The 25,113-nt window shown below is 37.5% G+C and overlaps 1 protein-coding gene across 1 annotated transcript in view; it reads left to right on the forward strand.

Annotated features, from left to right (window-relative positions):
- Nucleotides 1-17,520, forward strand: part of PLCL2 (phospholipase C like 2) — a 98,479-nt gene extending 80,959 nt beyond the window's left edge. The window contains exons 6-7 of the mRNA XM_015618984.3: nt 7,474-7,583; nt 16,256-17,520. Coding sequence (XP_015474470.1) covers nt 7,474-7,583; nt 16,256-16,435 — 290 coding nt within the window. The 3' untranslated portion in view covers nt 16,436-17,520. The remainder of the gene's footprint in view (nt 1-7,473; nt 7,584-16,255) is intronic.
- Nucleotides 17,521-25,113: the final 7,593 nt, after the last annotated feature.

Below are 25,113 nucleotides of genomic sequence, written 5' to 3' on the forward strand. Positions count from 1 at the left end.
TTCCATGGAAGTGTAAGAGGTTCATTACTATTGCCAGTGAACAATGTGGGCTCAGCCGGGTCTGAACACTGGCAGAAATTACAATGTACCATAAATCAATATCTTTATTAAGTCTGCATTCTAACATTCACTAAAATCAGAAACTTTTCAATAAAATCTCTTTGGTCTCTCTTGAGTATCAAGTCTGCTAAATAAAAGATGGAAACAGCAGTCTGTGGAAAAAAATCCTCTCCTTTGTACCTCTGTGTTTATGCCCTTTATTGACAGTCTTAACTCATTCTCATACATGTAGAGGCTGAACTTGACCCCTGTTCAGAAATACAGTCTGTCTTCACAGAGGAGTGTCTTTGTGAAATAAAGTTTTCTGTACATTGGGGGTGGAGTACCATGAGTCAGTTTTCCAGATCGACTGTTTTTTAATATGTGAAGGTCTGGTTCTCTGTGAATTTTGTAGAAGTGTTGTTTTGAAGGAACAGAAAAAGTTTTGGTGTGGATTTTATGAGTTTTGTCAGTTGATATTCTTTTTGTTGACTTTGGTATTTACGCAGAATTGTTCTTGAAGGTATTTGGAAGGGTGGAGCTGGGTACTTAACCCTTGGAAGTAACAAAGTTGTAGCATAGATGTTACATGTGTCCTCTTTTCAGCTTCACACTGAAATAAGCTTGGTACTGCGACTACTTTGGATCTCTTCTGATAGTGTTTCTTGAAGAATTTAGTGAGCATCTTAAGTCCTCAGTGGCTCCCTGGCATTAAAGAAAGTCTCTTACATGGAAAACTGAATTACAGTGATTGCATATGGGACTGTGTGAGTTTGGATTGGAAGACTAAATACTAATATAAAGGAAGTGATACAGAAAGGATGGTGTCAGCAGGCTGTGGTGACAAAGTTGTTTGGGATGTTGGAATTAGAAGGTTCTCTTAAGTATGCAATTTGTCTTTACTATTTTTCGAGAATAATAGGGCACCAGGCACCAAAATGATTGTTAACTACCTAAGTAGAGGCAGTACATACTTGTCTGTCTGTGTCTGAGGGACATTTCCACTTACTACAGAGACAGTGCACAGTGCCAAAGATGTTGAAGTAATTAAAAAATACTGAACAACTAATTAAGGTACTATATTCTTTTGTCCAGTAATTATCTAAATATACTGAATGCAAATAATTCTTGCCTTCAGCATCTTAAAACTGCAGCAAAATATTCTTTGAATATGCCAAGAAATTGTGATTCTCTAGTTATGGTGTAACATTTTTTCAGTGTCTTCAGTGGAAACTGTTAGGAAGTGCTTCAGCATCTAATCTTTGTTCCTGCAAAGACTCTGTTTTTGCAGTTAGTGATTTTTAGAAAATACAGAGGTATGCTAAGCATTCGTTTAATAAGGTTCATTTAAAATCTTTGTGTGAAGAGTGTTTTGTAAGCAAAATATAAGAGAATTTACAAGTATAGTGACTTCTACTGCTTCTCTAACATGATGGATTTGATTTATTGTTGATATGGTCTGATAGACAGACTCTTTTCCCAGTCTATTTTTCTGATAAAATTAGTTTTAAGAGGAAATTGTTGGGAGGCTGAAGTAGCTGACTGTTTAGGGAATATAATATAAAATAAAAATATTAAGAAACATATTTTATGCTGTAAAAAATTAAAGCTGTTGCTTTCAAAGATTTGGCCAAGAGTAGCAGCTGTATAAGCAAATTAAATATTTATATGTGGAAACGAATAGTTACATCCTAAATACTTTACCTAGGATTTTTCGTTTCCTTTATTACCATTTAACCTACACCATGGAGGAAGAAATATTTGAATTATAATATAAACTTATTTCTTGGATTTTTTTTCTTGTAAAGAACAAATCTGTGTATGCAAATCATTTACAGCATCTCTGTAAGTGTTTTGAGTCTATGTAGTAGTAGACCTGCAAGGTATGGTAACCTAATCAAATGCCATGCAGTATTTTCCTTACATTTAAGAATTTTTAATGTTTATTCATAACTCTTTTGAAAAGTATTTCATTTGTTTTTAAATCAAAGAGCTCTACCAGAAATGAAATAAATGATATTTGGCTTGACTGAATTGAAGTGCTTCATATTGGAGTATTACCAGTGTGTTTTTAATATAGACATAGTCAAATTTTGTTTGTTACTCATTTTACATTAGGCCTAAATAAAAAAGTATATGCTTTTATTGCCAGATTTTGATCACTGTGCTATTTCACTGATAAAGTTCTTTGTTAAGAGGAAAAACATAGCAGGAGGAGCCCACCTGCTGTGTAGTCATGTCTCAGCTAGGTTGTAAATCATCTCTTGGCAAGAAAGCTTTCATCAAAGAAAACAAATGAGCACATCAAGAAGAGATCTGGCTTTAGAGGTACAGCTAAGCAAGTGTTGTGCTGGCTGTTTTGCTAAAGATTCCTTGAAAAATTCGTATCTTGGTTCGCAGTTAAAGAAAAGGTGTGATTTTTTTTGCTGTAAACTGAGATTGTATGCCATGACTTTGTGATAGGATCTCTTGCAAAAGAAAACAAATCTCAGAGTTCAAAATGTTTCTGAACTTGTATCATACAGGTATGTACCCTAGTTTTCCATGTTTCATTTTCTTTGCACATCTTTATTTTAATAAATATGCAGTTATCATCAGAGAGTTCAAACAAAGATCCTATATTGTATGTAAAATCATAATTACATGCAGTTCAGTGATCTAAGGCTACTTTACTTTTTAATATATGCTTCTTAACTAGTTTAAAAATAGCAGAATCACTTATGCTGCTTTATATATCACATTTTAATTAAAATTAAAAGTATGGTACTTTGTAACTATAGTGAGAGCCCAGTAGTGGGAGGAATTGCTAACCAACTTCCAACAGGTGTCATTTCTAGTTAGTAATTAAGGATAATGAATTTCATATGAAGTAGCTTCATTTTAAAGAAAGGAGGAAACTGTTTTTTCAAGCTAAATACAGTTGAACATGAGTGTCTTTTAATAGTATCAAAAATGTTGCTTTTGAGTTATATTACCAAATAGTATTTGTTTGATGAAGATACAATGTTGGGACTACAACAATATGCAGGGCATCTTTGTTCTAGCATTTCAAGCATCAGTAGAACAATAACATATTTTGAGATCATATGAATGTTGTAAATTCTGAATGGTTTTGTATCTACTGAACATTTTTGTGAAAAATTAAACACTAAGAATCCAGGACAAAGCTAAAGTTCCAGTCTGGAAGCTATTCTGACAGGGGATGACTCTAAATTATCATCCTGTCAAGACAATTATATTGCCTTGCATGTTTTATTTAGGAAAACTTTTTGTTATTAAAGTGCCTCATAGCAACAAGACACCTTTCTCTCTATACTGTCATTTAGTCCCTGTTGAGTTTGTAGATGTATACATCCCATCAGAATATGTTAAGCATAAATTAATACAGGTTTGACATCCCATGCATCTAATGCTGTAGGTCATCCTGCAGCTGGCTGAGGGAACACAGGGCTGGAGGGTCCTTAAGTCTGCTTCCTAGTACAGCTCATGAAAATTGATCATTATTGAACTTTATTTTAAAATGAATATGAGTTTTTGATCTAAGTAAGTTTCTCATTTTAAAGCTGATCACAGAACCACATCTACAATGGTAATAAGTTTTACATAAGTTCTGATTTTGCTGGTGGACATCCATCCTTACATTGTCCTTTAGCTGCAATGATCCTTTGAGGTCAGAGGTCTTACCTGACTGGTCTAGAGTATCCAGAGATCAGTTGCTCCTCAATTTGTTTTCTTTCTGCAAGACTAACCAAGCAAATTTTTGTTAGTCTACTCAATGGTACATGGTTCCTACTGCATTGAGTTGCTTTACAGTATTTCTCTTTTCCTTGTGCCGTTTGAAGTTATTGAAAATGGGAGAATTGTGCATAAAATTTCAGAGTAGCATCTCGAATGGTAAGGTATTCCTGGGGGAATGGAGAAGTGTTAAAGGCATCTAATGGATTCCAGGGCTGTGGGAAAGGGTGTAAGAGAGAGGGAAAAGCTGAGATAATCATGAAATTTAAACTAACCAGCATTCACCGGGGAACCAGAAAGAGATTCAGCAGTGATGGGGAAAATACTGTTTGGAAATACTTAAGGATTGCTTATGAGATTGCTGTAGAATAAACAAGATTACCACAGAGGAGAAGAATATGCTGTGAAATCAGTGGTTATGATTGGGACAATTTGTTGGCAGTATTTTGTTCACTGTACAAACCTGCAGTTGAATCATGCTATTTTTGTTACATATATTACAGTGTATTTACATGACTTGCAATAGTTGGGGGGAATGTTTAACTGGAGAGCTGGTCTTTTTAATGTGGAAGACTTGTATCAGTTTTCGTTTTGCAAATGCTTAGGAAATGGTATGGCTTCTGTCAGCTCACCCTTATGCAGTGATGGCCAGACTTCTTACTGCAGGTTATGCAAACCAAGTGCCCTTAGTACCCCCAAGCAGAAACTCAGAAAGGGCACAAGTGTCTTTTTAGATCTGAGCTTTCTGGCTCAAGGCACCAATCAATAATAATTTCATTGTAGATAAATACATTTGTGCAGTGGGCAAAAATTAAAACATAGAAAATACCATCCAAAGAGAAGAAACACACATCCTGTATATTCTTTGTGGTCACTCAGAAAGTTGTGAATTATATCTTTCTTAACATCTGCCACAATAAATAGAAAATATGACTAACTTGTGCTTTCTTTGATTGAGGTGGTATATGCAAAAATATAGTGAGTGATAGATACATCAGGTTAATAGCATGCCTGTTATCATTCAAGAGCTCTCAGGCAGTTCAAAATTACTAATTGACTAATAAATCTAGAAGTAATTAAGCCTCATAAAAGTGACTTGTTTACTACATCTTAATGAGAGTGAAAGCTGAATTTTTACTTGCAAGGAGGCTGAAAGTTGTGTATATAAAAAAGTAATTTAACATTGAGTTTTCTTTGTAAGCATATCCTAAAGGCATATTTACATGGGTTTATATGGACATGTAATTTATTTTATTAATTTAGCTGTAAATGAAAATGTCTTTCCTCCTTTTTCCTTTTTCTGTTATCTTGTAATAATTTTAATTTTGAAATTTAACATTTGTGTTATTTCTTTGTCATAGTTATTGCATGAAATAATTCCAAGGCAAAGTGCAAGAAAACCAAGTGGAAACATACAAGAATGCCAACATAGTCCAGAGTTAAATGTTGTGCTGCATTCATGCTCTAAAATTTAATTGTGCCCTTATTGTGTAGCAAATAGAATTCATTCCTTTCAGCAGATGGAAACACTGAGACAAAGAGATGAAATAATTAATTTCAGTTAATCAGGCAAGAGCTAGTAATGGAAGCACAAATAAAATTCAAATCTACTTGTCCCTGTTTGTATGTTTAGGCTCAGAGTAGGATAGGTTCAGTGTAGCATGATGATGAGGAGTTGGTCTGTGAGAGATGTTGAGATAGGGGAGTGATCAGTGCTGTTTGAGCAGGAGGCACCTGTTTAGCTGAGGGTTTACATGTGTGTGCCCTGGTAGCATGATCTGACTCGTTTTCTGAATAAGGGTGATGAGATGGTCCTGCCAACTTCCAAGTGTATTTAGCTGAGGTGGAATGGCTTTGGCAGGACAGAAATGTATCATAGCATCAGTGTAGACTGGGAAGACCATCACCACAGAAGGTTGTCGGTGAACATAAGGGAACCTTTCTGGTTGGCAGAATACATGGTCACCATTGTGTCCATGTCTGATATCAGGAACTTTGTTTACGTCAAAATAATCTGAAATCTACAAAGCACCAATTCCACATTTAACATGCAGGCACTTAGCATTATTCTTAATATCTTTCTGAGTGGCTTTAGTTCAAGTTATTATCAATTGCTGGTGTCCACCAACTTAAAAAGCAATAATTGTTAAGATGGAAACAAGGTACGGAACTTCAAAAGTTTACCAGTATGTCTCAGAATTCATTGTACAGGTCAGCAAATCTTTACTTTCTCTAGGCTGTAATATTGGCTCTAGAAGTGTAATATTGTAAATATGGATCTGTGTATAATCTTTCCATAATCATATTGGGAGTTTATTATTTTGGTTGATATGAACGGGAAATGATGGGTTACAACATTGTTACAACAATGATGGGTTAATGAACTTTAATTTCTCACCTGTTTAGAAATCGGTTTTAGGGAAATATAACATGAACATTATATTTGAGACTGCAGAGGCAGAGCTATAGAGAAGTGATTGAAATAAAAATGATACAGTATGTTAATTCAGGGAAAATATTTGCCATTTATTTTTCTTGTAGCAAAATTTAAAATAGTAAGAAAAGGTAGAAAGAACAATTTTGCCTTTCAGATGAATCTATGAATACTTTTTGAAATGTGTGTGTATATGTGGGAGTAAGGTAAGGGAGTGTACAGTGAAAACATTCAGTCATCTCTCTCTTTTAATGAGACATGAGTGTGGGATAGAGAGATTATGAAGAAGAGATAATGTCCTTAAAAGTCAGTCTTCTCTTGGATTGACAGCCAACCCAAGTTTATATGCTTATTCATTGTAATTAAGTACATGTAAATTTTTAAGTACATACACTTACTGGGCAAATAGAAGATTGCAACCAACATATTTTAAATTATAATTTGTACTTTAACTATTACGTTCATAGGTGTATGTCCCAACCACTTGCCAGTGTTTAACCTCAAAATACCCTATATGTTAGAGATGGAGGTCCTGAGAGCACAGCTGAACTATGACTTTCATAACAGAGTAGCTGTAGTCCATGTTGGGTTGCTCTGTGTACCCATGGAAGGACATTTGACTTCTCCTGTGTGAAAGAAAACTTTAAAGCTTATTTTTATATGGCTTGTAACAGCAGCATGAAAGCAAATGATGTTTCTGCTATCTGTGCAGCATAAAAACAAACTTTTGTTACCCGCTCAGTGTTAGTCCACATAGTGCTTAGATCAAGCTAATCTGAATTTTACAAAAAATTTTTGATTTAGAATTTGTCAGATACAGGTTTTGTGGACACAGTAGTTTACATGGTGTGGTAGAATGTTCTTGGCATTCCTTGGCAAGTTCACTTGGCATTCCTCCTTCAGAGTTACTCCTTTATTCTCAGGGATAAGGTAAAGTGTTTGTTTTCTGGGTAGACTCAAACATATAAGCTTTAAGATAGACAACTGAGATGTAAATCCATAAAATAGCAAGGCACAGAATAAATTTATTGGGCTAGAGTAGTTAATGAAATTACTCTTTGCATTTTGGCTTAGGGAGATTTGTATATGTTGGCATGTTCTGTAACATTGCATCTTACCACATCAAATAGATTTGTGCTTGAAGAATAAAATTTCTGAAGCTTTTTCACTATCTTTTTGCAGTATTAGTTTCAAGTTGCTGTCTCTATGATCACAAAAGTTCACCAAAATAAATATTATATTTGTCCCTCTTTTATCCTCCGCAGCAATGGAGTTTCATGAAAACCTGCACAATATAGGAGCAAGAGAAGGCCTGAAAGAAAGAAAACTGCAAAAATCAGTAGAAAGTTTTACATGGAACATTACAATTTTAAAGGTAATATGTCTTCCTTTGGTTAGTTGCTGCATTTTTCTGTTCAAAACTGTAATTCTAATATTGTTACTGATCATTGCTCTGTGCCACAGTTCAACTGGTTTTATTAACTTCTCTAATCATAGTCAGTTTGGTTTATATAACATATATAGTTATGAAATACACCAGAGTATTAATGTGACATGTTATGCTCATGTAGTGTTATGGAAGCTTATTTCATTTATTTTGTCTGACATTTTCTTCTTGCAATCTTTTAACATTGGCAGAATCCTTGGTAATCTTTAATACCTGGCTGAAACAATGAGTCTTGACTTCTGCAAAGTGGCTCAGGCTGGAAGGAAGCTATGCCATTGTTTAAACCCTGTTTTGTGATTTGAAAGGGAATAAGTTTTAAGGTTAATGCAGTTACTGAAAAACAAAAGGAAAGCTGTTACTACTGCAGTCAGTGATGAATGGTGATTAATGGTAGAAGCAAATTATATTCATAATCCAGGCTGGAATAAATTGAATATATGAGCTGGAGACGCTCTTTTCTTTTTGTCAAGCACATTTGCTTACATTTTGATGAAAGAGTAAATGGTGATGTATAAGAAAAGCTTTCAGCCAGGGACTCCTAGGAAACTAGAATGTGGAACAGTTCAGGTTTCCTTTTGGTGGTCTTTCATCTCAGCAGAGTATATCAAAATTTGTAGAGATAGCAAAACTGCCTCCCTTAATTTATTCCCTTGACACTATTCTTCTAGCTCAAATTATTCAAGTTTTGTGTTTACATCCTCTAATGAGTTCTTCTCTCCCACTCAAATACTTTTTCACTACATTAAACTATAAAGTCTGTTTTAATTATAAAGAAAATTATTTTCACCCACCTAGTTTTTATTTTTAGTTCTTCTTGAAAATACTGTTCCATACCGCCTCTTCTTACAGTGAACTATGACAGAAAAGCAGTAATGCTGTGTTTCTCCAGCTTTCCATGTTGGTTTGAACTGTTAAGTTTTACATTATGTTGGTTGGTGCTCCAATTCCTCTTATGTTATACTGCACAAATCCAATACCAAGGAGAATCAAAAAGTAGTGAAATTTGCTGCAGCATGTACAGTTAATGCATTCTTAAAATATGCATGCAGGTTCTGCTTATAGGTAAAGGACCAGAATACCACATTTCCTCTATCAGAACAGAGTTTCCTGAAGACAGTATATGGGATATGTCATGTATCAGTCCTGTGCTTCCAAGGGAATAGAAGAGTCAGTTCAGTGGCTTTGGGTAAATGTCAAAGAAATAAATTCTTATCCCTTCTTTTCTGTCAAAGGTGTCAGATACCAGCTTGGATAGGCAAATCTATTTTAATGCTTCCTGAAACAGCAGTACCTTTGCTTCATCTCTGCTTTACATTCTGAACATAAGGGTTGGTGGGGGGGAGGTTTGCAGTTGGTGAGTGACTGAAATATGAAGTCGTGATTTCTGCGTTAGCCAGGAATTGGAGAAGCCACATGAGGCTCTCTGAGGAGCACTGAAGGGCTCGTGTACATGCCCTTAGGATTATGGTAATTATGAAGATAGAAGGCCTTCCTTTTGAAGAGATTATTGACAAAATCTCTTCAACATTGAATTGATGGTATTTTTCTACTCAGAGATTAAGATACTTTCTTTAGGGAGGTACAATTTGTCCCATAATTAATACTTTAGTTAAAAAAAAAAATTATTGAGATTTTAATTAGCATGTTGTAGAAACTTTAACAGGAGGCACTACAGAAAGTTCTGGTATGTTGTTACATCTTTAAAGTTACTTACAGGTACTACAGTTCAGATAGGCATCTGCTAAGTGCTGTTGCTCATGTTTAGATTTACAGAAATTTAAAGGCTGAGATTTGTTTGAAGTGACACACTGAGGGTTTTCACTCCAAACTCTTTAACTATGGGCTGTAACCACACTCTTTTGTCATAAAATTAAGCAGAAGTTTAACAGTTTCTAAGACACTACTCTTACTGTCTGGAGAAAGAGATCTGCAGCCATGATTTTGATCTGCCTTTCCCTTGCCATGTTCCCAATTCCCAAAAAACTATGGGAGAACAGGGATGAAAAGTGAACGTCCACATATTTTGAGTAGAAATTGAGCAGAAGAGCAACAGTCAGAACCACTTGAAGATTTTATGTTGAATTCCCTGCCTTCTTCAAAATGACTTCCTTCTCAAGTAGTACAAAAACCACATGAAAATACACAATAAATATGTCGACTCTTGGCTATGACATAGAAATTATTGTGTGGCTCTGAACAGCCTTAATAAATAATCCTGCATGAGTGCCATCCTCAGCTCCTGAGTAGAGGATTCATGGAATGCTCACATGGTGTGGCTAATGTATTTTCCAAACTGATCAAGCTGCATTTTACCCTCGAGATACGTATTGATCATTCTGTTTCAATTGGGACATTTTGACTGCAGTTGATGCAATGGAAAGTTTGATAAAATAACAAAATTGACAGCTTAATTCTAGGGAAACTTTGTTTTGAACATCTGATGCAGTTATTAAGTTTCTCTATGTGTTTTGCATGTACATGCATTACAGTTACTGTTTTAAAGGATTTAATTTTTCTTAATTTGAAGCCATGTGGCTAAATTTATTATTAGTATAGTATGTTTGAATTCAGCTGAAGTTGAATTGGATTCCATCCAATCTGCGTATGTGTATATGCACACATACCCATTTTTATTCACCCCATATATGTACACAGAGCTATTTAACTTCACAACATCACTTAAGAGTAAATTTGGTCTGTTGCCTGATTTAGAGATTGTAAACTGCTTCATCTCTTTCAAATTGACAGTTATTTGCTAGTAATTTATTTATTGTTACCACTCAGGCTGATAGAATTCATATTTTCTAAGCATAGGTAATCACAATTTTTTCCAAAAGTACATAGCTGAAGAAGGAAAATCACTCTAAAGTGCTGTTGCAGCAGACTCCTACAACCTATTGTAAAAATTTATGGACTTGTCTGGCATAGGAAAACTTTGAGAAAAACCCTCTATAAGGCTCAGAATTTGAGATGCCCTTAGGAAGAACAACAGAACAGCATCTGTAAATTAGTCTTGGCAATGAAGAGCTTTTCTAAACACAAGGGGAGAGGTCAATTGAAGTATTTGGAATGAAGGTGGGACTCCTAACTTCAGCATTTGCTAGGTGTTTCTTGTTGGCTATGAGCTTTTAGACATGTCACATTACATGATGTGAATTACTTTCTCTTGCAAGGCATGCAGTCCATGGCATCTGCTATCTCTGTAATAGCATTGGTTCTGCACCTACAGTATTTTTAAAAATGTATTTATAAATGGAACATTTAAGGCACTTACAGGACTGCAGCTTCTTACTTCTTTAAAAATAATTGGAACTTTTTCCACCAAAACTCCAAGTGAATTCCAGCAGCCATGGAGCATTCATAAAGCCTCTGATAGTTACTGCCTGGTCCTTTAGGTCCTCAGAAGGCATCCCAGTAAAATTTAAATATCTGAAGCTACTAGTCTCTTGATGTTGCTGGACTGATGGGATTTTGGCTCCTAATTATTCCCTTAATTAGAAGTTAAGGCATTTATGTCCTGATACCAAAACTGTACTCAGAGCACATCAGCTGGGCTTGGAACATTGTAGTGTGTCACAGAATAATAAAATGGCTGGGGTTGGAAAGAGCCTTAAAGATCATCAGTTTCAACCCCTCAGCCACTGGCAGGGACACCTCCACTCGACCAGGCTGCTCAAAGCAATGTTCCATTGTACTCTGAGGAGCTCTCTGAGAAAGGGATAGTGGCTTCTTACATTTCCTAATGTAAGGAGCTTTGGGTTCCAGATCCTGAGTTAAAGATCAATCATTAATGATAGAGTTTCTTGGGATATTTTGGGGGAAAGGGTGCTCATGCAGTTACTTCAAGTGTCATCTGTGCAATTCTATTTTCAGGTTCACACACCTAGTGAAGAACCAGTTAATCAAAAATCATGAGTGAATATATAACAGCTTATGAAGGTAGCTGTCCTGAGACATTCTAGTGGATTCTATATCCAGCTGACTCCGAAATGGTACCTCATTTTGGATGTACAAGGATTGATAGGAACCATTTTGGGTTTGTTTTCAGTAACTGTTAAGGAGCTACGATATAAAAATGCTGCCTCTTAGCCAAAAGTTCCAAAACAAACAGAATGTTTTTAACAATGATTTAAGAAAAACCAGACTAGATGACATGGGCAATTTGGGCTAGAGAGGTTTAAAGAGTACTGAATTTGGCTTCCTAAATTAATCCATATTCTTTATTGCTGCTGTTTACTGAAAGCTTTTGAATGAATATAATTTTGTTCTTTGATCTTCTTTAAGGTCTTTTTTAACGTCTGCCTAGAAAACAACTTTTTCTGCAGCCTGTAAACATGAAATATTCAAGTTACATAGTGCTCAGTTCTGAAAGTGAATTTTAGCCATGGTGATAGAAAGGGAGCAGTGGTTGCCGTGTGCTGCTGTGAGGAGAGCACTCTCCCAGTGCTCTGCAAGGCCTAGATCCATCCTGCTCCCAGTTGGGAATTACCACAAGCTGCCTGCTAACCACAGTGCTGGAAGTAAATTCAAGTTTTTTTGGTGTGCTTGCCAGGCAACACTAAGGACTAAATGAATTTACATTTTGACTTAGTCTGAGATGAAATCCTGGTGAAGACAGCCCTTCCACATGGCAAGAAACATGCTGGTTTGCTTCTGCAACTGCTTCAGATCCCAGCATCGAGTTCTCTGTGTGAACCAGCTTTGTTTCTTGGAATGTGGGTTTTTCAGTACTCCCTTAAGATTAATCTGCTTGCCTAAAGTTTGAGCTCTTCGTAAGTCTCTTGTACTGTCTTTACAGTATGCATGTTATCAGAAGAAGTTGCTACAGTCATTTGGGTCTGCTAAGAAGGTGAAGGACCCCTGAGTAGTCCACAGATCCAAGAGGTTCCCATGTTCCAGCTTGCAGCCAACTGACTTTGTTATTAAGGCAACAGCACCTACTGTGAAAATCGGGATGTATAAAATATAAAGAATTGAAGCTGAATCTTGAGAGCCCTAGGAGAAGAGACATTTGATACCTAACTAGAAGGAAAGTCTTTGAGATTAATTGAGTGTGTGATGGCTGCTTTTTTCCAGTTCTGCATGACTTTAAAACTTCTGCCTTTCCAATGCATTGTATTACTTTTCATTGGTGTTCACTGTGATTACAGGTTGAATTTTTGAGGTGAATGCTCTTGCATTTCCCCAGCATGTCTCTTCATGATAGTATATCAACAGAACTAGGCACTTCACACGAATTGTGCAGAGCTCTCTCACTTGAGCTCATGGTATTTTTGGTAGTGGTTGTTCTCTCAGTTTATCTCAAGGTCAAGACATACTGGCAGATAATGGCAACGCAGCTGGTTTCATAAACATTTTTCTGAGTTCAATGGCATTCAGAAATAAATTCTGAGCATTGAAGAGAGTAATGAGCCCTGATACATTTTTCTATTTCACCCTGGTCTGAACATGATACCACTTGGTCAACTGTGTTTAGCCTGAACACCTTGTGTACAATAATCCAGCCCTTATCCTAGATCCTCTTTTGTCTTCAAAGTTAATCTTCCCTGATTGGAATAGTCCACACACTCACTGATTGCTGCTGAAAACCAGGCATTCCTGCTAACCCCTGATTCCTTCTTCCCTACTTCCCTACATTCACTATTCTGTTCCCACTTGGTGCCTAATTTCTTCTTCCTTCTTGCTGCCTCTAGAGATCCTTCTCAATGATTGTTAATTTTCATTTTCTTATCACCTTACCCAATTCAATGTGTCCAGCAGCCTTCTCCCTGCTCAGTGTTTTTGTTTTTCTTTTTCACCAGCTTTTATTCTCATTACCAATCTCTCACTCTTTTTGAGTTGTTAGTCCTTCTCCTTGTATATAATTTTCAGGCTGCTTTCAATGTGGTGAATTTTGTCGATCTGTTTTCTTTCTGTACTCCATTCCCAAATGTTGCCTCAGTCTTTCCATTCTCTGCTCACCTGTCAGATCCAAACTGAGCGTTGTCTCACTGTGTTTGTGTTTCACAATCTCCTCTTGCAGTAAGATATAGCATCTGCTCTGTAAAATGCAGTCCATCTTCCCTTTCTCCAGCCTTAGGCTTCTTTCCAGGTCAGTCCCAGAGATCGCTCTTGCACCCTCCTTTTCCCCATCCATCTCTTTTCCAGAGTCTGTCTCAGGCTCTTCCTCCCTCCTCACCAGTCTGGCTTTTGGACTGCCTGCACTGGCAACCCGGTGTTGGTGGCTTGGAGAAGCTGTCCAGGAAAAAAACCCAACTTTTTTCCTAATGCACATTCATTATTGTGCGGCAATGAAATACACATTGTCTTGCCACATTGCTGGAGCTGTCAAGAGATGAAGGATGATCAAGAGTGGAATCCTGAGTGATTGTACTAACCACATTCAAAATCTGATTTTTGTTTATTAAAAGCTCATAACTTGGATCTACTGCCCTGTAGTCATTTGAATTACTGCCCTGTAGTCATTTGAATTTCACTTGATTTCAAGTGAAAGTAGAGAAGGAAGTATAGAAGACTGTTAACAAACTTCTGGATGGCATTTCCCCAACTTTATTCTCAGAACTGAATGAACCATATGGATGAAGTTAAAGAATAATATTAAACAGAAATAATAATCAGATCTGCCAATGGCAAGAATCCTGACTAGAAAGTATCAGCTTAAGTAGTTAAAGTTTGGCAAGCATATAAGTAACTGAAAGCAGGGGTGTTTTTTTAACTGAGAAGTTTTGGACAACCTTATTAATAGACTGTTTGCTAGCAGCTCTGCCTATAATAAACAACTTGATTAAAATTCCAGAACTATATTCTACTAATCCATGTAAAACAGAATTTGGGCTAGAAACAGATGCACTCCAGATATGACTCATTTAATGTGCTGGAGTGTTTTAAATTAGCTTTTAGTTGTTTGTTAGTTTGGAAAAAAGTATGTGATTTTTAAAAAAAGTAGCCCTGGTTTTCTTTAGAAGAAAATATTGCTGGAGCTTGTGCTGTGATTGATGACATTCTAGATTTTTTCCTCTCTGGTGATCAGAAAAAAAGACTTTGTCTATTATGGTCTTGGGTAAGGGGAGGGGGGGACGTTACTTCTTTGAAGAAAGTAATCCTTGTTTTCAATTTATATGTCTCAAATACGTAAGTGTGTTCGCTTCATTGGGATAGTATTTATATTTTGAGTTGCTAAAGAAGCATCAGAAGTATCACAACATGAGTGCACACATGTTTTTGTCTGACTCCTGACTGCTATTCTATCTACTATATTTTTAAAATCAAGAGGTAAAGATGCATTTCAACCTTATTTGGCAGAGGAGAGGCAAAATATTATCTTTGGAAGAGATACTAGCATGTCTTCAAGAGAAGTGTCAGGAGGCAGAATTTACCCAGGATGGATAGACATGACAGGAAAAGGTGCAGTCAGTGTTTATATCTCCTTGGACACTGGTACTGGCAGTCTCAAGGAAATACAGTAGCTGGACTTTTTGTGTGTGTGTATTTGTCCCCTTCAGGTATGAATTTCTCTCCTTCAGGTGTTCTCCTGTGAGCTGTGGAGCAGTCCTCCTTCAGGAGCGCCGGCACAGCACAATCACTTTGGCCGCTGCAGGCTTGCTGCTCTTGTTTTTGAGCTTTTCTGTGCCCGTCAGTAAGACAGACATGCTCAGCCTGTGCCACAGCCTCACTCATTCGCTGCAAGTGGGCAGGGTAGGCAGGTACCAGCTGCAGGGAAGGCTGTCCACAGTCTCCCAGTGAGAGCTGTTGCTGTTAGAGGGCCTTAATCAGTATGAAGAGATGGATGACTGTAGAACAAGAGCCAAATCACCTAAGCCTGGCACAATTTCTTACAGCTTTGCTTAAAACTTAATTGCTATGAAGAGGAAGAGTGATTTGGCTCTTAAAGTCGTGGTTCAGTGGTGGGCTTGGCAGTGTTAGGTTAATGGCTGGACTTGGTAGTCTTAGAGGGCTTTTTCAACTTAAACGATTCTGTAATTCTGAAGAGGGATAGTGACAGTGCTGAACTGCAGACAGCCCTGTGAAGTCTTTGTCATCACTGTCCTTTTTATGTGCTGCTCGTCAGTCTGTGTTTTCATATTTCATGCATTGATAAGCATTGGTCCTTTACCATCTTACTACTGAGTGAATCACATTGCTAAGGAAAAAAAATAAATCCCTAGGAACAAAAAAAAACAGGAAAGCTTTAAATGGCTCCCTGAGGTATTAAAATCAATCGTCACAATTTTTGTTATGCAGAAACTTTTATAGTCCCCATGGATTAAAAATACAGCACAGATTACTTTCTTGAAAACTCTTAGGCAAAAATTACTCATACCCCATTGCTGATGCCACCAATCAGCTTCAGAGAAGGCACAGAGCTTGATTCTTTCTAAAAGCAAATAATCCATATTTGAGTTTTGTTTTGGTTTTTGAGGAGTTTTTTGTTTGTTTCATTGGTTTGGGTTCTGGGTTTTGGTCTTTCTTTTGTTTTTTTTTAGATTTTTTTTTTTTTTTTTTGTAGCAGGATAGCTGTACTTTTAATCCGAAACAAGCAGAAGGGTAAAAGAGAATGCTGTTATCAGATGCATATTCTAACTGCATTTTTTTCCTTACAGGGACAAGCTGATCTTCTCAAATATGCTAAAAATGAAGCACTGGAGAATCTGAAGCAAATCCATTATGCCACTCTTTCATGTGGACTTAATAAGCCAGGCACTGAAAATGCAGAAATCTCAAAGCCTCGTCGAAGTCTGGAGGTCATACCTGAAAAAGCAGGTGATGAAAACGGAGAATGAGAGAAGTCTCTCCTCGTAATTTTGGAGTTTATAACTCTGTGACAAATTGTAGCTGCATAGGACATTTGCTTTGCACTTACTGTTGGAAAATATTCGGAATTTTTAAAGCACAACTGGAGAAGCTAATTACAATCTATTGAAACTGTGAATGTATGTAGCAACTCTGCTTGTGAAGGCAATGATTTTGTGTAACATGGAAATTACATTATTGGCCTAAATATAGCATATATATGTAAAAGATACTGTAATTCAGTAATCGCGTGCTGAAAAGTTCATTGTAGTGCCATGAGGAAACGAATATTTTTTAAATGAGATGTAAGTAGCAGGAAATCAGTTGACAGAATTTGGCAAGATGCCTTGATTTTCAAACCAATTTGATGCAAAGGTTGTTTCTTTCTTTGCACAGTTTGTTAATTGTGCTAGTGAGATATATTATTCTTTTGAAAATCAGGTCTAAAAAAGTGGAATCCACATGTTTCACACTATATGTAATTCAGCCGCTTGGATATTTGGGTTTGAAGTGGTATTGATTTTATTGTTGAGCCATAAATTAAAATGAGAATGTAATTAGACAGTGATCACTGACTTCAGTGCACTATAGGAGAGCCATTATGTAAAAGGAAAATGTGCAATGAATCTGATAGCCTATGTCAGAAGAAGATACATACCTATTTTGCCTAAGATCTTCTGCAAATGTGTGTAGATAATGTGACCAAACCGCAAGCAAAATGATGTAAATAGTTTTTCATTTTGTGAAGTGAAGTGCTCATATTAAAAAGAGTTTTATGAGACTGCTCCCAAACAAGTAAAGCTTTTAACTAAATTTTAACTTTTTTATTTTTTGAGTATTTTCTTCCTTACTGAATAGGTAATATCTCAATAAGCAGGTTTGTCAAAAAATAAATCAATTGCTGTTCTGATTCTGTTTTGGTTTTCTGACAACATTAGGTAAAGGTATTGTAGCTGATATGCTCATTGTAAAATGACTATACCAACCTAGAGTGTTCTCTTACTGTTTCTGATTTAACAATAAAATGGACTATATAATTACAGAAGCTAATAAATTTGAAGAAAAACAAGTGAAATCCTACAAAGATCAAAATGCACTTTTTATTCAGTTGTGGGGGAAAAGGGAAGGTGGTGATGGTTGTTGAAAAACATTTTTTTAAGTCTTTAAGACATGCATTCTGCCTGAATTTTTGTTTAAACCAGTTCAAGATGCTCTTTCTGCACTGTGAGTGTAATGAAATCCACGTATGTGTAACATCCAGTAAAAGTCAACAGAGCTGTGAACAAGAACATTGTTACACTTGCTCTTCATTGGATTATTAGGGACTTAATTTATTTTCTAGTCATTCTAAAATTAAAGTGGTGCTGGTGGAGGGGGGAATGAAAACAGTTTGCATAGTAAATGTCACATCTTGAGGCTGCACTTTTAAATGCCAAACTATATGGGTTAGGAGCACTTTTAGAAGGTGCTAAGCTCCTTCAGTGTCTAGTTACAGACTGCGTGCCTTAATGTTAGGATCGGGCCAGGAGTGAGTTCTATTCTGTGTACTACAAAATGAAGCATTTAACCTGTGGTAAACACCTGCAAGTGTTGCTTTTTAGGCAGTCCTTTTCTGTGTTGGCAGCTGAAAGTCTTCTGATGGAACCTGAAGTTGATGGGAAGCAACTTGAAATTCACGTTGTTAACTGTATTCTGAGCCACTGTGAAATTAGTCTTCCAAGGCCAAATCTATCACATCTAAATCTGATTTAGATTTAAATTTATCTACAGCAAAACAACTGTGTTAGATCAAGATCCATCTGCACCATATATATGCAGGGTCAGTTTCACTTTATCAGAAATCCCAAAACCTAGGCTGTTGGAAATTTATTTCTGACTTTTAGTCCTAATTGAAAGATGTAGGCTGTGGGAAAATGTCATTGCTGTTTGCATTATGCCTCAGAGAGACCTAAAACCCAATAAGGTTCCTTTTGCCGTTCTGCCCCAGCACTGTTCTCATGGCATTTACAGAACCACATAATTTATATCACAAATGAAGTGTTTCTGTAGAGTCTCTTCTTCCAACCAGGTTATCAGAACTGATGTTTTTGGCATTCTTAGCATTTATGTATTTCTGTTGAGTACATTACAACCTGAACAGAGGTGAGGGAGCACTGAAAGGGTTCGACACAGTTTGATGGTTTTTCCTGTGTTTTAAGGCAAAAAATAGGAAGTGAAAAATGATTATTACATAGACAAGGGCTGAGAGATTTTGCATGTTTCACTCTTACAATATTTGTAATTGGTGATTACAGAACTGATCCTGTTCTAGCTTGTTAAAAAGGAAGATAATATTTTTTCGGTAATATAGATACCAAATACATCTTTTAAAAAAATTAAAGTACATACATTTAGCTAACTGACTCTTTGAATATATTAGGATCCTATTTTAGTGCTGATTCCTTAAAATGGAGGTCACTTTGGTGCATTATTCATGCTTGGTCCAAATCTGTATGTACCATAAAGTCTTAAAATGAGCTGAGTCAAGTAGATACTCTGAAAGATGATGTGTAGCTAAAAGTGCTTCAGGGAATTTACATGTTGCATGTTTAAAGAGTTCAGGATAAACACTTGCAGCAAAGTATCTGGCTCTATTTTTAGCCCAGTGATGATGACTTCAGCACCAAACGTATTAGTATATTTTTTTAGTTGTATTTTCTTAAGGCATTATTTGCTTCCTTATTATTAGCCCATTTTTTTTACATTATTTATTTTAGATTCTATAGAATGATGCAAGCAAGACCCAGTGAAATATTCTAAATAAAATTAACCACAGGTTGACTTTGCACTTTTCTGGGGCCTTTATTTTCTTAAATGTGCTGTAATGCAGTTGAACTGTTTGCATAGTTTTTAACTGTGGAAGATGGACCCAAAAAATGAGTGATTATCTGCCTTTTTAGCTTTTTTTTGGCTCCAATAACCATTGAATGACTACAGGTATATGTCAATATATTGCTCAATTTAAAATTAAAGGGTAATTGGGAAAGGAAAAGTTCACATACAGATTAACCATATAGACACTATATATATATAAATGTAAGTATATATATATATAAATGTAAGTATATATATATATAGTGTCCTGTGCATGATGTAATAATCTTTGAATAGGCTTTAGCCTACCTAGGTTTGTATTTGTGTTAATTGAAGGTTAAAAATTAATACGATACTTGCAAGAAGGATAATCATACAGCCATAATCATGGCACAGTGTGCCCTTGCAAAGGCATGTTCTTCACTGTGAAATCATTTTATGCTCATATAGCTAAGAGCTGGAATGCTGCTGCTGAAGGATGATGAGCCCATGGGGTTTTGATACCATGAGCAGAATTCTGAAACTGGTGGTGTCCCCAGCTAGCTTCTTTTGACTGTAGTGGGTGTAGGACTTTACCACGTTTTTTTGGTTTTTTTTCTCTATTCACACCCACTCATTCTGACCAATTAGACCTTCTAAATGGAGTATTTAACAACTTGGTTTAAACATTAATAGATCTTCATGTATTCTATAAGGACCTTCAGTCTTTTGATCTCCTGTAAACACGTCAATCAAATCCTCCACCATTCTCAACACTCCCTGATTCCTGTAGCTCCCAGTATTATGAAAGCAGCAGTGGGACAGATCAGACTGATAATTTTCAAAACTAACCTGTGTGATGTCATTTAGTCATTACAACTTGTTTGTTCTCAATAAGAAAAAGGCAGTAAACTGCCTAAGTAAAACTCCTCAGTAAAACAGGTTTTCTAGTTGCTTCTGTTTTAGGACCCTATTAAACTTCCCCTTTCTGACTCATCACCTCTGTTCTGTGGGTGGCTCTGGAAACACAGGGTAGAAAAAAGGAGCACAGCAGAAAGGTTAGAAATAGGACTTTTTATACAACAGCACAACAAGTCCTCACAGGCTTGGGGGAGCATGCTGAAAAGCACTTAAGGACTAAAAGGCAGCATGGAGGAAAAGAAAGACAAGCAGAATTGGATGTTAAAAAAAAAATAAAAATATTAGCTCAGAAGCGTGGGTAACCAGAGGATGGCATGGTCCCAGTGCCATCCTGGTGGATCCCTAATGCTTCCCAGTGGTTACTGGTACTTTGAGACAGAAGATAGTGTTTCTTCCCTTTGCAATACAATCTGGTGTGGCAAGAAGAGCAGTGATGCTGGGACAGTGGTCAGGTACAAACACCAAACTGTTAATTTCTCTTTTTGGCCTAGACACATGCAGGGCTTTGAGGTTCATACTTTTTCCACTTGAGCTCATAGGACTTCCCACTGAGTGCCACTTTGGCACAGCAGAGTTGAGAGGAAGGAGGAGGTGTGTGTGTCTGTGATCAGGAGAATGTTCAAGAGGTGGCGTGGGAGGGTGGTATGAAAGGAGGCAGCTTGAGCTGTAGTGGGAGTAGCACAACCAAATAGTGATTCAGCTGACATGAACCTCTCCTGTTTGTCAAGAGCAATCCAGCCTCGTTAAGCTATCTGCAGTCTGTAGAAGAGCTTTCTGAATAAGCTTGGGTGTTTAATTAGTTACCTCTTTTCCATGGAGATAAATGTGGGGGAGCAGAGACTCCTCTTGGCTGGCTGCAGCGTTGGGGACTGTGGGAGAGGGAAGCAGCACGGCCAGGAAACAGTGCAGGAACTCAAAGACCTGCACTTTGTTCTCTGGCCCTCTGCTTCCTCCATCAATAAATTGAAGGAAATGACATTACCACTTTTTAAAGTAGCAGGAGGAACATACTGTGTAATGGCAGAAAAAAAAATGACGCCCTCAGAAGGTGGCTAGGAGCGAAATGAACTGACATATAAATAGGTGCTTTGTGAGAAGGCAGCACTCTGTGTTTGAATGCTGTGTACATTAGGTTTCACTAGATACTGGTTTACAGCGTGCACTAATGCCTACATAGCTGTTCCGTGGCAGGTACTTAGCAGGCATTCTTAAACGTGCTACTGATTGGTGAAGAGGGTTTTTAAATACAAATCCCATCAGTTGATTACAAACTAAGTGTGTCTGTGTGGGGTCCCAGGTCCTGGAGAGTTTCAATATTTTTCCTGTCTAATAAGAGAGTGAAGAAGAATTTGTTACACTCTTACAATACAGACTTTCTGCTGTGGCTCACGGCATGAGCACTTCTTTTATTCTCAGATGTGTTGTTCTCTGGATAAAAAACCCAAAACCTCACAAAAATCTTAGAAAAAGCCTTAGGATTCAGCTGTCTCTGTTCTGAATTCCAGAACTGATGATAACTGCTGTGATTTGGTTATGTCCTTAGCCAAATAATGATAAAATTTTTCAACCATTAATATTAAACAAAATCTTCAAATTTTCTCTTTATATAATGTACCGATGCTGCCATTTGTGCCAGGATTACTGAAAAAAAGCAGTTTTGTTGGATGGAGAAATAAAGATCTCATCTTAGACCAGGAGTCTGTAATTGTGGAGGTGACTAGTGAATTTCCCAGGAGAGTGATGACCGTTGCTGCATTTCAGAGCCCCTTGCCTCTGTCAGGGAGCAGTCAGCAAGCAGGACTGGAAACAGCATTTCAGGAACATCATTCTCTAGAGTACAATATTTTGTGCTTACATTTATTGGCACACAGTTGTACAGAAGCATACACTTCACTTTTTTTTTTTAATTTAATTTTTTTTTATTCTTTTTGGCCTTGATTCGTAACCAGTAGTCAAAATTTATTTGCTTGGAGAATGTTTGATTGATTTGCTAACTGGGTATTTTTACACCACTATTTCCATGATGCTTATAACAGCTAATAGCTGACAAATAGTAAGAGCCAGAGTGCATGAAGAGCACTGGTGATGTCAACACTGTGACAACACATAGTTCTAGACTGAAAATCTGGTCACTATAATGTGATCACAGCCTAATTCTCAGGGAGGCTGTGCTGGAGATAGTATTAACTGAGGAGACCTGTTGGCCCATGAAGGGGAGGTGGCAGCTGTTGGGAGATTAAGGACAGAACTGGGTATGAGAGATAGGATATGTTCAGTCCTGGAAGAGGAATCAGCTACTAAATTCAGCTCCTTCCACTACCCCGTGTCACAGCCAGGACTTCTCAGACACGACAGTTCAAGATAAAAACTCAATTTTGTATTGGAGATAATTCTTTGTAAGTGATGATCTGTCACATGTGATGGAGCACTCTGACAGCATTTCCCCAGAAGAATTCTAGCAAAAGAAAAATGGCATTTCTACCTACATAAAATATCTGCCATAGCTCAAAGCCCAGAGATAGTTACAAGGACAATGATTAAATATGAACAGAGTGCTTCAAGCTAATCAGTGATGTACTTTGCCTACCATAGCTACATTACCAAAAGTAGAATGACCCAAGAGTAGGACCCTGAAAAGACAACTTACACCTATAATGGTGGAGATGCACATGAGAGGTGGGAGCACTATATGCTCTAAAATCAATCACCTCCACAGTTTTCAAAATCCACATAGAAAAAGCCAACCTCAACCCAGTTTCCAGCTATATTTGCCATATACTTACTTCCTTGTACAGACACAAACTAGAAAATAGTTAATAAATAACACTGTAATAAGAAAGCTGGAATTGCAGCTTTTGTAAATTGCCTAAGTGTAAAACATGCAAATGACGTTGATGCAATTCCCCCAAGTGCTGAATCTCTGAAAATTGGACCCTCGCATTTAAGATTCTATTCACAGACTATTCATTAGGGGAGCCAGATTAAAATTATCTTATGATCTGTGCTGCAAGTAATAGTATCTATAACGCTGTAAGAATTGCTGTATTTGATATTCAGTATTGCTGCTTCATAGGTTCTACTGAGCTGTTTCAAATACAGATGAAGTAAGTAAATGGTGAAACATATTAATGAAATAAAAGGCTGCAAAACACTGAAATCCATAAAAGATTTCTCTGTAGTAGCTAGTAGTCACAAGCCACAGGATTTCATTGAATCTTAGCAAGCTCAACAAGGATACCACGGAATTTATACAGAATAACAGAGTTAGAGTGTGTTGCACTAAATAAAGAATGATTGGATGTCATGCACCAGGGCCTTAAATTATCTCTATTTCATCATATTTGAGAGAACTTTAGGCTATCTACTGGAACAACTGGTACAAGTCAATGGCCAATGCCAGACAGATCTGCTGCAAGAGATCTGTTTTCTGTAGATATTACTGTGTTACATTTAGTGCACATAACTTGCAGTTAGTGTTGTTGTACCATAAACATGTTGAAAACAAGCCTCCCTCCTCCAGCATTAGTGACAGTAGGCGGGACTTCCCACAGATTTCAGGTCTTTCAGAGGCACATGATGACACATAGTCCCACGAGCCCTGCCTGTACACTGGAATTTGGAGACCAGGTTGCGAATCTAAATGAGTTTCCCAGTGGTGCAGCAAAGTATTCATGAAACAAATGACATAAAGACATGTCTTTAGCAGGGCTGCTGATGGCTGCTGTGTGCTTTACAGACTCTTCTCAGGGGGCTCAGAAACACGATTTGGTCACATTCTTTTTTTTCCCCAATGCCAACAGCTTCCAAACCTGCTGTTTCCACTGTGGTTACCATTCTTTTCTCCTACAATTACCACTGACCTGGCCTGGGCTGCAGCAGGGCTCAAAACACCCTGCAGAACAGTTCTGAGGCAGGGTAGAGCAGTTTTGGACTTGAAGAGATGAACTACGGTTTTCATGAGCTGCTGCTGAACTGCAGGGTCCAGCAACTACAGCTTTATCCCAAGGTCCTGGAGGCAAGAGAGAGTCTGGAGAAAGGGAGACTTTTCCTTGGCTGAGGAGGAGTGGGTTAGAGATCATTTAGGCAACCTTGATCCCACAAATCCATGGGGCCCTGATGGGATGCACACATGAGTGCTAAGGAAGCTAGATGTTATTGTTGAACCACTGCCTGTCACCTTTGAGGAGTCATAGAGAACTGGAGAAATGCCTAGGGCTGGAGGAAAAGCAGTGTCAGCCCAGTCTTCAAGAAGGGTAAGAAGAAACTACAGGAAACTACAGGCCAGCTGCCTCACTTCAATCACTGGAAAGGTGATGGAACCACTCATCCTGAATGTCATGTCTTTTCAGTGGTTCCTCTGATAGGATAAGGTGGTGGACACAAACAGCAGCACAGGGAGCTCTACTTGAACATAAGGAAGAATTTCTTTCCTGTGAAGGTGACAGTGCTGTGGGACAGATTGCCTGTGGAGGCTGTGGAATCTCCTTCTCTGGAGATATTCAAAAGCCATCTCAACATGATCCTGTCCAAGGTGCTCTAGGAGAACCTGCTTAAGCAGGGGTGTTGGACTAGATGACTTCCAGAGGTTCCATTCAGCCCCAACCATTCTGTGATTCTGTGATCAGCTGCTGGATGAACTGTTCCACAAGACCTGAGACAGAAAGGGGCTGGGGTCTAACAGTGAATGCACTTCTGAAACAGGAGTGAGGGAACCCTTCAGTTTTAGGGAGCAGAGGATCACAGAGGGAGGCATGTGAAATCTAGGGCTCTTCAGACGTTCTTCTGAACCTTTCTTCTCGGTGTCAGTCAGTATGTATCAAATATCTTGTAATATCTTTGATTAATCTGGAGGGAAGAGTAATAATTTATGACTAATCAGTCCAGAAGAAAAACTAGTGATGTTTGGTAATTAAAA

Source organism: Parus major, chromosome 2 (genome assembly GCF_001522545.3).
Source record: "Parus major isolate Abel chromosome 2, Parus_major1.1, whole genome shotgun sequence".
NCBI classification, from domain to species: Eukaryota; Metazoa; Chordata; class Aves; order Passeriformes; family Paridae; genus Parus; species Parus major.